Source organism: Excalfactoria chinensis, chromosome 1, assembly GCF_039878825.1.
Source record: "Excalfactoria chinensis isolate bCotChi1 chromosome 1, bCotChi1.hap2, whole genome shotgun sequence".
Lineage (NCBI taxonomy): Eukaryota > Metazoa > Chordata > Aves > Galliformes > Phasianidae > Excalfactoria > Excalfactoria chinensis.
This window is the reverse complement of record NC_092825.1, coordinates 57,666,494-57,683,201: the sequence shown is the minus strand read 5'-3', so window position 1 is coordinate 57,683,201 and position 16,708 is coordinate 57,666,494. Positions and strand designations below refer to the sequence as shown.

Genomic DNA, 16,708 nt, shown 5'->3' with positions numbered 1-16,708 from the left:
TTCTTCTCAAACTTTCCAAAGCACAGACGCTTTTATTTCTGTAGTGATCTTAATGAACAGTTCATGGAGGTTGGCAGCTGTGGCAAAGGTTGCATTATGTCCTGAGATGCCTTCCCTCAATGTTACTACTTCTGTCCCTCTTACTCTACCAGGACAGTAGCCACAGTTCTTCAGGCTGTATCATCTGTCACCTACTTCTGTCGCTCTTCTCTTTGAATAACTAGGCGTGCTGACTGATGAGGTTTCCATTTGCTGGGCATTTCTTTCCAGCTGTAAAATGGAAATAAATAAATACCCCCTCAAAAACAAACAAAAGGAAAATTCTGACTCTTCATCCTCAGCATTCCTAGGGGTGAAACCAAACTGTTCTGTGAACACCCAGAACACATGGCTTACAGACTGATCATTCAGTTGCCTTTTGCCTGTGTTTGGTAGCATCAAATTCTCTGCGAGCTTAACTATTTCTATTCTTACTATTATCCTTTTTAACAACTTTGTCATAATAATATAGAAATGTCAAAATGTCATTCAAACTACACTGCTCTTGAATAATACAGGTGTAAGCTGATGAAATTATAATTTACACTTTTTGACAAGAAGTCTATGAAATTTACTTGAGTTGACTGTCAGATAATGAAAATGACTCAAAATATTTTCTGGTTATGACTTAAGTCCTCTTCCATCACAAACATCACCCGTGAAATCCTAAGAGGTGTCTGAAATTACGCTAATGTCCTCAGCAACCGACTCACAGTGCTTTCAGTTTATACTCGAATTTGACAAAATTCAATGGTAAAAAAGGTGACAGAAAGAGACATTTTGTCTGGCAAAGTTTTTACAGTAGTAGGAATGTGCTGATATTTTCATCATTGTTAACTCTTTTTTTTTTTCCTTCTAATGTGCTCCAGTTCAATGGTAGCTCTTAGGCCATTCTGCTGTTACTCTAATGAGTGCAAAATTCATTTTCAGATTTTGTTCCTGGAATTCAAACACAGCAAGGCCAAATACTTCGCTTCTTAGCAGGCATATCCATGACTTCAGATTTTTTTTGGCAATCATTAATAGAAAATAATTCCACAGAATGAGTTCAAAAATCATATGGTGATGGCATCTCCTAAGTTCCAATTCCTACTGCAAGCCAGAGCAATGGAATATGGGAAGAGGAATGCGGTACAACGGCATGCACGCTTAAAAACACGCACAAAGTATGTATAAATTATATACTGGGGTATAAGTCTCAGTTGTCACAGTTTCACTTTGCTCTATCCTCTATTTTTGCCCGTCGCACTTTCACTTTACTGTTGCTTTTCCATATGTCCTTCAGTTTCATTGCCTTTCAGTTTATTTATGATCATATGCTCCCTAAATCCATTCAACAAAGTTAGTTCTTCTCATATTCGATTGGCAGAGATAAGACAAGCAGACTTCAGAACTATGCTCACACTTCTTTCTCACACAGTGGATAATAATGCTGTACTTAACAAGAAAACTGCATGAATTGAGCAACCTGAGAATTTTAAGCATGGCAGCTTTCTTCTTTTCTACATATAATGCACGGAATGCATTTCCAAGAATATGCACATGTACACATGTCATGTAATACATATTAGATACCATGAAGTGTAAATTCCTATTATTTCTGGATAAAAGTGAATAACTAATTAAGCCATTGGTCAGACCATATTAGGATCTGAGAAAGACAAAAGGGGTATCCTCATTAGAAAGGACATCAGAATTAGATACTGAGAAGACAGAGAGCTCCGTCTGGGAAATAAAAAGAGTTGTGAGAAATTCAGACAGCAAGGAACTGAGAGAGTCATTCCTAGAGATAAAGGTTGGTATTTAGATGGAACTGCAAACTACCATTCTCTGAAACTAAAGGAAGGGAGCATGCTCCATTTCAGGGGAATTATATCTGACAGTGCTGTCATGTACAGAATTGACATAATATTAACATTTTCCATCAATTCCACAATTCTGCAGGGGAAACATAATATAGTTTGTTACTGTGTGTATTTCGATATTCTTCACTGTACCTTCAGTATAGGCCAGAGAAAATCACATCCTCAAGGACCTAAAGTAACCTTGAAGAATGATGTTCAAGTCCTACACTATCTGGCTACTTTCTAAAAATCATTTTAACACATGCACTTTATTTAGCACATGCAGGTTAAGTACTCAGTGGTTTTAAATCTTTTTCTTTTACAAAAAGATCGAGAACTTGTTTATTTGTTGTTGTTTTTTTTGTTGTTGTTTGTTTGTTTTTTGAATGTACATGGAATGCCATGGTAAAAATGGACTTTGTTAGGAATAAATGGCTCTGGAAGCATCAGTCATCTCTGTGTTTTTCCTTGTTGATGTATGGAAGACAGACTTGAGACTGACATGTTTCTCAGATGGGCTGCCTGTTAGGTGAGGATGCTGGCTGCCTCATTATTTTGACTAGGATATTCTGCAACATGCTTTCCTTGTTCTGCTGCCATAGTGTGGAAGCTGAGAAAAATGCCTCAAGTACCAAGTAGAGGCATTTACTGTATTTAATTGGTATGTGGAGTACCTATTAATTCAGTAAAATAATAAAACATATTCTTGACACAGTTTCATTCATAGACAGATCAGCAAATGGGAGAAGAAAAGAGATTTTTCCATCAATATCCACTATACAACCTTCATTTTCGCACAGCAATGAATATCAGAACTATTCCTACCTTTATAGCGAGCGTTGTCTTCCTTTTCATCGTTTACTTACCTGATCATTCCTGTTTAATTACCATGCTTCCACAAAACTTAACAAGCATTCTCTCTAAAACCTTTAGCATCACATACTAACCAAACAGAGCCATTGCAAGAACAGTGATTCGAGAAGAACGTGAAATCAACGAGTGCAAATTAATGAAGCACTTTACCAGCTTTCCCACTGAAGAGGTTTTCCCAGCTCAAATCCCACGGCATGAAATTCAAGTTTGACATTGTCACAGTTGGATTACATTTTTTAGATGGTTGACTTGAAAAGAGGGATCTGATCAGTAGTCAGACAGAAATGTACCCCCCAGTTTAACTGAGCGAGGGTGAAGAGATGAGAGCGATTTGTTCTTTTTTTTACAAATGAAGCAGTAATTTTCACAATTGCCAAATTCCAAGATCTCCACAGTTTCTCAGGAGAGCTTTCTTTTAAAATGATTGATATAGAAAAATCAAGTTCTGGGAAAAGCTGCAAAGTAATGCATGTGAAATATTTTTAATAAAGGGTATGTGAAAAATGTCCATATACATTCTTAAACTATCATCATCACAGCTCAATCCTTTATAATATTTGTAGTGTTTAAATAAATTTACTTTAAAACTTTGAAAATGAATTCTATGCACTGTAGCCTTCTAATCCATATTCAATCTGTGTGGCTCCATATCAAGGCTCCTGGTTAGTAAAGGATGTTTTCTTCTTTGCTAGACAATGACTCTGCCCTGTGCTCTGCCTTCTGTTGTGGAAATGAGAGTTGTTGCAGAGACAGAGAGCAGGAAAGATAAAAGCATGGGGCAGATATAGAGAAACAAAATGTTGTTTAAATGACAAAAAGCTACCAATTTTTCCTGCCCACCTCCACCCCACCCTCTTTTTTTTTTTTTTTTTGAGAGAGAATGAGGTAGATGGAAGGCAGAGGGAAAGCTTAAGGGGATTTTATTCTCTTGCCTTCAAATTTACAGAAAATTGATATTTTGAGTCGGGATCAAGAATCATCTGCTCAGAGCTGATAAATATTTGTGAGCATTCAGGTCAGCCTGCATGGCAGCCATCTCACAGATCTCAACATGCTCGAAACCTTTAGCAGAAACATTATCTGCAGGAGGAACACTATCTCCGAGCAAGTTTTTTACTAACCAGAATCGAAAAAGCATACGTAGATTTGGCTACAGCGCAAACTACTTGGAAAAAGAATCTTACTGAAAGCATTTCCTTCATGAAATTAATGATAAATTGTGAAAGACATTTCCTGTTCTCTTGTACGCGCTAGGTCTTTGCTTTGCATATAAACTCAATTACATGCCTTGGAAAGTTCTCCCCACAACATCGTGAAACAATGACATGATTATGATTAGAAGAAAATCACCAACGACAAATAGGCACACACGAAACACCAACATGCAGAGACTATGCAAGCAAGGGAGAAGGGGTGTGCCCCGGTTTCACAATGCACACAGCAGTGAGAGGGGAGAGTGACTGTCGGAGACTTTTCTAATGGCAAGAGAAGTTGATTCTCACCGTTCTGAACAAAATGGCTGAGCTAAGAGCATCTGACTGGTTATGCCCAAATACCCTCCTCCTCATCCTAGTGGTGCACAGGTGGCAATGGGAGAAAAGCCCCAGAGCAGCATGGGAATGAAATAAAGAGTTGGTTAGTATTTAAAGCACATACATAAGTACAAACAGTAGCAAAAAGTGTGGTTTTCATTCCTTATGGAATACTCAGGGTTACCTTGAGGTACAGCTTGCTTTGCTCTCTTGTAGGCTTTGCTAGCTTCTAAAATGCCCTTCCACAAAGGGAAGGTGCAGTTGGACTCTCCTCCTGCCTTCTCCCTGCCACCCTCCCGTTGAGCTCTTTGCAAGAAGATCCTTAAATATTTACATTTTATCTTTTCATTTCATCTGTGAATACTACACTGCATTCAGTCACAAATGTACTACAATTACACTGTAGAAATGGCTTCATTTTACTACATACTTGCAATGCAGATATGACAGATATTCTAACATTTCCTCGAAAATAAATTTGGAAAGGCAATTTAATACGCAGCATTAACAACTGTGCTCTCCTGAAGAAGCTAAAACCAACATTTTCCAAAAGCACACCAGGAAATTAAAGACATTCAGTTCACAGTTCTTTCCTTACAATCTGGAGAATGGTATTAAAACGAGATGCAGAAGGAAGCTGCTTTGAAAATGAGAATTTTTCTGATCATCCCTTTGACTATATCCCTTGTTATTTTCTAATAGAGACAGAGACAAAAAATAATTACTTATTTTTTCAAGGTGAATATTGTGCTTTTTGTTTGCTTTCTCATTTTCCTCATGTACGTTACTCAATTTCTGTATTTCACGAGGTTGGTGCTTAAAGGTCTAGAGTGAGATGCCTCCCCTCAGATCTCAATAATTTCTAGATCAGCCAGAGGGTGAAGAGGAGTGCCAAACATTCTTTCACTTTGTCAAGGCAGTGATTAATGATCACTAATATTTTAATTAAATTGGAATGGATGAGATTACAACAAGGGATATGCAATTACGTTGGCATTTTCTGTGTTACCCGTGGGACAGGTAATCTTTCTGATAGTTATCAAACACACAGCTGTGCTTTGTAAGTGACACAAGAGGCTCCTCGCTGCCTTGGAGATGGTAAATTGATTTTCCTCCAGTTCATGGCCCATTGAGTTTGTGAAGGAGCGGCCTATGCTCATTTGGCACACAGGCCAGGATTTCCTCATGGGAAGTGAAGGGAACTGCTCATATGCAACGCGTAGATCAGAAAGCTGATCCAAGAGCATGATTTCCTGCTACTGAAGACAAGGAACAGTTCTTGGACTCCACACATTCAAGCAGCAAACCACAAGTTACTAAAACGTGAACATGCTACACAGGACTCTAGTCTTGCATTTTAAGGCAAACAAAATTTCTTGCTGCCCCCACTTCTCCACCCACTTAATAACAGCTTGGTACCAGAACTGTTTGTTCACATTTTGGGAGTTTTCAAGGAAGGTGACACAACAGCAACATCAACTTCTGTTTTATAACTGCATTGTGGAATGCTGTTTTTTTTCTAAGGTTCTGCAAGCATGTCCGGGAAAATAACATACAACTCAAAACAATCAGCCTCCATTGTCAAATTACTTTACAAGAGAAAAAATGAGAGACTTTACCTGGTCTGGGGAGGGCTTGTGGTTGGTTTGATTGGAATGGGACGAGGATTTGAGGTGATCATCCTCATAGTTGTCAGCCATCAGCTTCATACGGTTCTGTGTCTATTCAAGAAAAGAAGAATTTCTGACTAATTTTAAAGTGGCCATAGGGACTAAAGAGAATAGGCTATTTGTGCTATTCAGTATATCCAAAATCCATTCTTGGAAAAAAATTAAGGTATGCACATTAAACATACATAGGTATTACTACAGAAACATGAAGACACATTAAAATTACTACGCTGCGAAGCTACATTAATTTTGCAGTTAACTGGCTCATCTGGCCTGTACCCACTAAATCTGGTGCCGTACATATGTGAAGGAAGAAGCTAATTTCTTGTGAAAGAACCTTGAGGTTAAGATTCAAGTACCAATTTGGAGAATGATTCAATGAAAACATCAGTTAGATTTGCTTAAGTAATTTTAAAGAAAGAAATCTGTTTTTAAGAGAAGTGTAAATGATAATAGTAGGAACGCTGAATATTGATTATTAAAAACAACAAAAATAACCCACATTTAGTGTAAATACGCAAATCAGTTCTACACTGATATCACAAAGAGTCCAAAAATCCTCAGACTGGTCAGGAAAATCTGAATAACAGAAACCCTTTCCTGTGAAGAAATTACAAAGTTAATAAATTTTTCTGTGGGAAGAAGAGGCGACATAATAGAGATGTGTAAAATTACAAACTATATACAGTCAACCAAAGAATTGACAAAATATAAAACAAATTTCTTGGCTTTTCTTAGATTTTCTTCAACTTCTCAGGAAATGTCAAGTTTCAAAGGTTTAAGCAGAAAATATAAAATGCATGTGTAATTGTAGACTACCGGATATATCGAAGGTCATTTTTCAACTAAGTTTAAACACAAACGAAAATCCAAGGGGCACTTTGAGCTTGTACAAGGACAGCTAACTAAACACGAGGTTCTCCTGTTCTCCTCAGTTCCAGACAACAAATTGTTTAAAACGACAGATAAAAAATAAATTGAATTCTGCCTTAACATTACCATTCAATTCAGCAATTGCGTGGAACTTAAAGTTATTTTAAAAATATACTACATGGTTGTGTCTGCAAAGGAAAATGTTAGTGACATGAAGCCCTGTTAACAAACAACTATCCTGAAGGGAGGTTCCTAAATGACTACAAACGCAAATACGTGAGCAGAAGAAATAATCCACACAGGCAAAATGTCTCACTTTCCCAGTAGAGCTACAAAGACTATTCAAATGGCACTGACACTCATTAGGTGGCATAAAGGAGACTACACAGGAGAGACGCATCTTGGATCTTGCAATGTGAGCCGTGTCAGCCACTTCAACAGAGGGCATTTGGGTGCCACTGTCAGTAGGCACGTATTTTGGGAGCAGAACCAAAATAGAAAGATGGCTTTTTTCAGCTTATAAGGTAGGCAAAGCCTTATTTTAAGCTTTGTAAAATTCTTGTATTAAAAAAAAAAAAAAAGAAAATAAATAAATAATAGTTCAAAAAATGGCTAGACGGACCTGTATTACATATGATACACAGTGAATTATGTACTAGACATATTAAAATGATCAAAGATTTACTAAAACTAAATGTCTTCAAGGAAAACTCAAAGCTCACTGTAAAAATGCCAGTTGTTGATTCAATCCCTTCATAACTGAATGATTTCTCACTGTAAACTATTGTTCTAATGAGATTCTCAATGCTAGAGAATGTAGATTTGAACTGCCTGTATTCAGATCATTATAGAGACGGTCCAGGGCTTGAATCTGGAATTGATTTTAGTTTGGATTAATTTAACAAAAGCTAATTGTAAATTGAGCTTAAGCAATAAGCAATTTAATCTTCATATTGTTCTGTTTTGTTGAACAAGGTTTGAATTCCAAGTCTGACTCATCATTCATAAATCACTACTTGAAATGTGCTACATTAATACTCAAACAACCATTTCATTGTAAAGATGCTTTCTCCATATTTATTATTTTATTAAATGTAAGACTGGATCTTCAATCATTTCTTCTTAGCAGTAAGACCTACTGATTTCTTGGAAAGTGTTGGCTTTTGTAATGATCTTTCATGTGAATTTCAATTTGTATGTGAATGGATTTGTAAAAAAAGAATTATAGCAGAATATTAGTACAAACTATTAACTTTTCTGAGAAGAGAAAGTAGCCATCCTGCATGCTTTATGCTACTGCATGTAAAAAACTCTGTATTAGTTCCAAAATAGGAACAGAACAATATAAAGATTTAATCATTTGAATCATCTCTCGCAGAAAATTCTGAAGTGGAATGGAAGAGGTTGCATGCATCTATCTCTTGACTTCAAGTAGCATATCCTACTATTAATAGTTAGCAGGAGGCATGGGAAGAGGCTAAGAAGATTGGGCTGGCTTAATCTGAAAAAGAGGAGTCTTTAATTATTTTGATAGGAGGAAATAGAGAAGATGAAGCTAGTTCCATCCAGTTCCTGGATGGAACTGGACAGGAGACAGCAGATACAAACTGGAAAACAGAAAGTTCTTGTCAGAAATCAGGAAAAACCTTTTCATAACTGGAATTATCAAACACTAGAACAGGCTGCCAAGAGGTTGTGGCCATCTATATCCTTGGAGATACTCAAAACTCAGCTGGATAAATATGATTTAGCTGATTAGCTCCATTACAGCCCTTTGAATATTAAACCCAGAAGAACATCCCCAGCATCCCAGTGATGACAAACATACCAAATCAGTTCACCAGGAAGATGTTTTTTGTATTGCCCTTTTAATCCAGCCAGACCTTCCACTGTTTTTGCTGTTATTCTAAGAGTGCATGTTTCTGATATACAGGTCTTGTCAAGAAAGCACCAAATTTGGTACTCACACAATTTTATCCTCAGAATGAGGCAAAAATTAAGAGATGGAAGAAAAGTAGTTTATTTCCTGGTGTATGCCACTAATGTGTTTTTCAATATTAATGTTCCAAGCAGTGCTGCAGACCTATTTCTATCATAATAGACAAATGTCTTGTTATGTTTTAATTCTCTATGTCAAATATGTAAATATATATTGATTCTGCTTTTGGCCTGAGTGCTAAATGAAGAACTTCTAACTGAGAATTTTCAAAACAACTGGAAATACGTAAACAGAGTTTTTTATCTATTGCTCCTTTCCAGAGAAAGGAAATATTTAAAAGGATGGAAACTTCTAGAGTACTGGCATATGGCTGTTGGAATGGTTTAAAAACAAACCATTTACTTGACTGTGGGGAACCACTTCAACATCCTGCAGTCCTAAAGCACGTTGTCATTGTGCTTTTATACAATCCTCTCCCACCTTATGAGGTTATGGCTCAGATCCTAAGGCAAACACATCTACATCACTGTAAAAAATATGAACAACAAAGTGGTTTAACCACAGTGTCCTGTGAGAAAATAAATGAGCAATGCAGACAAATCAGTTGTGTCAGGAGTGCTTTTGTCTCAACCTACAGAGCTTGCAGTCAGAACTGGTGATGATAAGAACTGGATGTCAGATCCAAATATTACTCAAAAAATACCTTTTGACATTACAGGTTCTTTCTTCACCCACATGCAGATAAATCACTAAACTGAAACAAACAAACAAAAAAGACAGGATCCCATAACTCAAAAGGTTTCTTCCTTCCTTTTCCAGGTTTCTTTCCTTCCTTTCTTTTTTGACAGATTTCCTACATTTGTCTTCCAATCATAAAAAACAAAACAAAACAAAACAACAAAAGCCCAGACACCAACCAACAAAACAATGCACCAAAAAGCAAACAACAAATGCGTACAGCATACATCCGCCTTGCCAAGCCTGCGGTAACTCTCTCCAAGTCTACCAACAAACGCTGTACAAAAGAACTGTCCAACAAGCCGTTACTCTGGTGCCAATCCTCAAAGCTACTGAAGAGCCAATGCACGCTTTCAGGTTGCTAACAGAAATCCAGAGAGCTTGCCTGGAGAGGTCTGCAGACCAGAGGCTGTGAACCTCAGGTCCAGGGCATAATATTTGAAAATAGCTTTCCCTGTCTGTATGTGACAACGCTTGAGCAGAATCAGATCCTGCATGCCACTCTTTTTCAGCAGCATTTCTGCAATCACCTTTTTTTTGCCCCTCTGATACATCTGATGTATTCCTAACAATCACTCATTATTTAACCTCAGCCTTTGTCCCGTCCCTTACAACAGCAGGTGGGTATAATAAAAGTACCATGAGAAAATATGACACAAACTTGTTTTTAATCACAAATGTGAATGGCCAGCTTCAGCACTGCTTTTAAACATGCTCTTCTGTCGTTTTGTGATTTCACATATACTGAAACTGTATATTCTTCTGATTATCTTATAGTTTACTTCTGCCTTCGTTTTATATTGAAAAAAAGTTTGGGTAAGCAAGGAAATTACCATGGAGTAGACAGGTTCTGATGCAGCCAACACCTGAAAACCTTTGTTGTGAACAGCATTTGTGTAATATTTTACTGCCAAAATTGTAGCCATGGTGAATGTTATTTAAATCTCACCATGTTCCCACCTCATGGATGAACAGCTTCAAGGCAAACTCACCTGGATATCGTAAGGGTAAGCTCACTGCAGGCTATGCTGGTCCTTTGTTTGTACACCTACATCCTAAAGACCAAATGGATAGATTTTATCACATCTAAATTATTATAAGTGAAAAAAAATGGGACAAGAAGCTGATCCACAAAGTGTAGGGGAAGAACGGCGACATACCCTGCTGATAAAACCTAGCAGAGTCCAACATCTCTTTCTAGTGGAATTCCACATATAAGTTTGAAAACCACAGATGTAACAACAGACATCATTTATATTTTACAGAATATTTTTATTTGAAAGCTTGCACTATGTTGTATGTTATAATGAGAACACATAGCTTCCTTAAGCATCTCAGCAGGCGAGCTGGTGTTCTGGTCACCATCACACTGGTGAAGTTTCAAAACTGAATTTTATTTGTAGGAATAGTACACCTGTATCTCTAGACATGACTTCTAATAAACAGCAGATACTAACTCATAAGCTATGAATCCACTACATTAATCTAGGCAGCTTCATACGGCGCATTAACTTAGAGAATCCTCATCAAATCTGTTTCTCCACTGTGGCACACAGTGGAAACCATGACATCAGTGACTACTTTCCCATTTTTTTTTCCCTGTGAAATACTTGAGTAGAGTCATTTCTGGCTTTGCTAACCAGCCTAAACAAGCTTTATTATTCCTTTCATGTAAAGTTTAAAAAACCCAACGCATTAAGTAAATGTTAATATAATGACTGTACTTGTGACAAATGGATATGTGGTGGAGATCGTGTGTGAGTTAAAGGAACCATCCCATTTCTCTCAGACTTGAATGTTTCACCGAGGGCACACGTACAGCTGAATCATTCTAGAAACCTTCTGTCCACTAATAATGGAGAAATACAATGGAGAAGCTCTTTTTTGGAAGTCATTAGCTAAATCCAGAATATCTGAAAAATTATATTCTTATGTTCAGGTAGTCCTTCTCTACTTTGAGAACATGTGGCAAGCCATACCCTCTGTAAATACCTAACCATCTTCCTGCTGGAACCTGGCTGCCAGAAACAAGAGAATAAACCTTCCCCACTTGTCATTAGATTATGACGCCCTGTGTAACTACCTTCGGCATATATTCATCTTGAGTATGGGGTCTCTGAGAGTCTGCATCAAGTATTTTAATGTATGTGCCCTTCCCATTTCTAATATTTAATGACCCAGGAGGCATTTTTTTGAATTTTAAAGACATGGTACGTGTTGAGTTGTCACTTTTAGTTGCAGGGTTTAAGAGACACGTCATTAGTGAGGTTTGGCTTCCCTTTTGGCTATGTTTAGTGTTAGCAACTGAGATCCTACTATCAGCAGCAAACAAACACAATGCACAGCTGAATACAAATGGAAAACCTTCTTGTTATACAGTTTGGGTATATCCCAGAGTACTGTGTTTTGTTGACACCAACAAAGAGCATATGCTGCATGCAGCTGCTGCAGTTTTTCAAAGCCTGCAGGATTTAACACAGATCCTACCTGAGACAAAGGCTTCTCCATCAACTATTGGCAATGTTACAACAATCTAAGATTATAAAGTGAAAGACTTTATCAGCCTAGTTCATTTCTGCATTTAATTATTTCATTTTTCTGTTCATCTCCCCACATGTGGTAATTACAGAGAAACTTCATTCTGCAGAACACACATTCACAAACCTTTGAACTAAACCAAAGGAGATCACTCAGATATGAATTTCTCTCTGAGGTTTGACATATGTAGATTAGATATATGTGGATGGATTTAAAAACTAAACTTTGAACTGAAATCTTCCTTGCACAGGAATGTGTTTCTTTATTAGTTCCTTAGGAGATGAACAAATAAATAACTTTGGGTCTGCTGGCTAACAGACTTTATTGAAGTCTACTGCTCTGGATCCCATATACAGAAAAATAGCGGTACAGCCGACAACCTAAATAAGGCCTTGTGCTTAGGATTCCTTTCTGTGTTATACCCATACGAACACTACTCTGTGTGTTAATTTAGCTCTCTTGTATTCTCTTTAAGACATACCTAAAGCTGTGCTTATGTCTGACTGAATAGTGGTAATATAATCTCTCCCCCACTTGTTTCACAAGAGCTGGAATCTGCCCAGGCCCAGATTTAAAAGGTAAAAAAAAAATAAAAAAAAATCAAAGAAAAAATTTAAAATAAATCCCTCTTTCTCTCATGGCAAACTACCATCAAACCAAATAATTCAGTTCTTTGGCATTTTTCCACCACATATAAGGACCTTAGGCAGAAAGATCAGTAAGGTGCGTTTCCCTCTATCTCAAAAATGTCTCAACAAGGGCTGAAGTCTAAGAACGCCTATCACCATATTGTAAACTCAATTCATACTGACTGGGTGGCCTATGCATCAAAAGCGGGACCTATGGTATTCTGTGACAACATCCTCAAAGAATCCTGGATCCCTTGTACTACACAATCACCCCAGAATTATTCACTGGAAAAGACTTGTAGACAGCAACAGCAAGCAGAATGAACAGTCATTTTATTGCCTAGGATAAAATCACAGAAGTGGTTCTATCTACCTTCCAGCAGTAAGCATTCACAAACTTTACAATCTAGGCTTAAAGGAAGTACTTTTTACAAGCCTGCCCTATGGTACAGTCTGTTCAGGCAAAACTGATCTCAGCTCCACGCAGGAACAGAACAGAAGAGCTTTACTGGGCATCTCCTGTTAGGAAAGCCTGAGCAGTAGCCTTTGTTGCTCTATGCCCCGAAAGCAAAAAAGACTCACATATAAATTGGTTTAACTGCAGCTTGTTGCCAAATTGCACTGCTACATCCATTCTCCACTGTACAGTCTTCATTACTTCTTTCATCAGTTAAGAACTGATTTCTTTTGCAGACAGCATAGCTACCCTTGAAGAGCATAGGAGCCTACTTTATTATCCATTTTATGCTGGCTAATGAAATCTGAGTGCTTTGGATTTGCATCCTACATCTCGCAAGCATGGCCTTCAACCCTATAATAATCTCTTTCTCCAGTCCTCCTCCTCCACATTGTCTCCAGGCAAGAGTCAGCTGGGACTAATGTGAAAGTATGTTATGTTCTGAATGCCCAGCCATACGCATATGCTACAGCCAAACAAAATACATCATGGTTCAATTCTTCTTGTTTTTCCCTGTGTGGGAGCGCTACTTTGGGCTTTATTCTCCTCTACCCAGCTGTGGATGTTAATTAAGTTCCTGTGAGTTTCATGATCTTTGAGACTTCTTTCCCTCCATCAAATGCTACTTGGTGGGGACTACTCAGATAAACAGATGGATAGTGCTGTCATTTAAAGTCTACTTCGGAGCGTTTAAGATAAAAGCCGGTCCAAACTAGTATGCTTTGTCCAAGCTGTACAAGTTTAGATGTGTTCTCTAAAGATATTCTGCAGTTCTCTAATACTACACACGCTCTATGCCTTTCTTTGAGACTCTGGGAGGATGAGCTTCTACAAACTCTCAGCTGAACAGCAGTGAACCTCTTATGTTTAGTTCATGCGTCTGCCGTATGTTTAATATATACAGTTTACTCAGTCTCTTCAGCTTACTTTGATGCGCACCATTAAAGACAACAAAAAGTGAAATGCTACTTTCTGCAATAACGTGAAAGGAAATACTAGTCTTTGTCACGGTCCTCATTATTCAGACTGCTGAAAACTCCTGCTTGTACTTCTTCCTCTGCTCATTTCTCCCCTGTGTGTTTGTGGGCCCAGGCTAAAAATTACATTTTATATTTCATCCCTTGAGAGAAAATCAAAGACAAAAAAGCACTGAGAATAATAAGATACAACGCAATGTGGAGCATAAGCATTCCTATAAACTGTTGGTGATAGATGTATTTTACGAAGTAAAATGTAAAATAAATAAATAAATTAAAAAGTAAGCCCTCTGTTACGCTAAGGTTGGAAATACTTTGTAGCATTACAAAGAATCGTGATTCTTTTAAAACTGGGCAGTTTAAGCACCAAAGTTAAAAACCAGATAAGTTGGCCTTACAAAATCTATAAATATCCGAAGGAAAAACCTCTAAATTATCTACGTAGAATCCCATAGAACAGAAAAGTATTTCTGTTAGAAACAGAAAAAGCTTTGTTTGACACAGTTGATGGGACTTTCTGTTTTCTTATGACTCGAAATTTCTCCTTTCCTTTTCACTTGAGCTTCACTCCACACCCCGCTCATCTTACTCTCTTCTACCTTACTCTGCTCCTCTCCCCTTCATTATTTTTTCTCTTTGGCTCTCCTTTCCAAAGTAAACCCATGTGCTTATGCTCAGCTTAACAAAGCTGTCTGTATAACCTCAAATACCTTACTTGCTGTGCTTCTGTCATAGCCCTTCATCTAGTCTGCATTCAGAAAACTTCTCAGTCCAGCAATACTGTAAAAACTGATTGACAAAATTTGACCTAGGAATTTATATGAAAGATGCATCTTACTGTAAAATTTCGAAACCTAGTAATTATTCCTGCTTTGATAAAATCATGTGTAGGACATCTGCTCATGTATGTGTACGTATATCTTTCCATCATTTGAAAGTTTTCAAATCTTTGTTGTCTGCATCCTAACAGTAAGTATAGTAAAAGCACTCCCTTCTCCAGATATTTTTATTTTTGAAGGTATTTAACAGAGTTTTAACAACAGCTGTTTTAGCCTTACATATTTTCATTGTTATATGACTCATCACTTCAACTGCATTTGCCTGCAGCTTCAAAGAGTTGTTAATAGAAACTTCCCCCCCCCCCCTTCTGCATGCTGTTCTTGGCAAAAAAAGTAGTTATGTACAGATACAAATTCCTAGATTCTAAACTGATGTGAGCTGCTCAGTATCACCTCAACACAGACCGTCTGTAACAGCCCGGAATCCAGCCCCGGGTATATACATGAATGTGTCTGTGTCTGCATGATATAAACAGAGTTGATAGAAACATTTATGAAAAAAAGAAAGAAAAGAAAAAAAAAAAGATGTAAATCTTAGAAAAAAACTTAGAAATGAATTTAAAAAGCAGTTGCCTACAGAAGAGAGAAGAAAAAAACAACAATGCTATCTTTTTCGTCTCACTTTCGTCTTTCAATCTAGGCAAAATTCCCCATATCATGGAGGGAAGAGTTGAAAGGGCATTTCCTTTGACAGCCAACAGGGCACTGCTACTCTGAACTAAATTAATGCTAAGAATTTTCTTTGTACAGCTAATTATTAGGGCTGACATCCACACAGAACAGCCCTGCCTCGTAAGATTCATACAAACATACAGACATTACATTCCTGTCTGTCCGCACCATCTGTGCGTGTGGTCTGCAGACACAGAATTCCTGTCCATCTACACTGTCCTTGTGTTTGGTCCACAGAGGCAAGATTCCTGCCCAAGCACATAGCAGCACATGTGCAATAAAGGGCTGCACAGATGATTCTTCTCCATCTGCTTTGCTCTTGCACGCAGTATACAAGGCAAGGGAATCACCATAAGTACTTTTTTCTTTTCCTCTGCAAAGGTCACTTTTTAAAGTCTGCATCAGTGCTTAGATAATAATATTAGTTGGAAAGACTGAAGAAACATTCACATTTTCTGCTGCATTTGTGCCAAAATTATCAAACAGAAGAAGTTTCCTTTCTTTCCGTGAAATTCATGACACACAATAAGTAGTTCAGGCCAGTTTTGTCAGATGACTTCTCTAAGGTGTCTACATTTCATACACTATTCTTGTCATTGCCTTCTCTATTTCTAATCTGTTGCCTTTCTGTGATTTACATTATGTTATGACATATATATATATATATATATATATGTATCAGTATTGGTTCATCCACTGAGCACCATAAAGCACGCTGTAAAGCTTAGAAAAATACTAGAAAATTCTGTCTCAGCTACAGAACCACCAAAAGGAAAGGTTTGGGGGAGAAGATGAAGAGTTCAGCCAGTCATGCCTGTGGTGATTTTTTCTTGACAATGATTTTGATGCAAAGTCATTAAACTTAGAAAAGATGCCATGTGTGAAAGAGTCCTGACAAAGCAGAGGAAGAAGCAGAGATGAACAGAAGGTCAAGGGCGACCTGAAATGATTTATTCGCCACTAGAAGGAGAAAAGGAGGTCTTCATATTGCTGAAGTCATGTGTGTATCATAAAAAGGTTGCTGGGAAACAATGGAGAAGGACTATCTTACTCCAATAATTTGGAATGGGGTAGGAGAGGAGATAGAG

General features: G+C 37.6%; 1 protein-coding gene across 13 annotated transcripts in view; it reads right to left on the bottom strand.

Annotated features, from left to right (window-relative positions):
- ERC1 (ELKS/RAB6-interacting/CAST family member 1) overlaps window positions 1-16,708 on the bottom strand; it is a 281,305-nt gene that overhangs the window by 28,851 nt on the left and 235,746 nt on the right. For 8 of the 13 annotated variants that reach the window (XM_072326455.1, XM_072326475.1, XM_072326494.1 and 5 more), the window contains one exon: window positions 5,908-6,009. In XM_072326455.1, the coding sequence (XP_072182556.1) occupies window positions 5,908-6,009 (102 nt within the window). Of the gene's footprint in view, window positions 1-4,258; window positions 4,326-5,907; window positions 6,010-16,708 lie in introns of all 13 variants that reach the window. The other 5 variants (XR_011902606.1, XR_011902608.1, XR_011902609.1 and 2 more) reach the window with 1 other exon arrangement.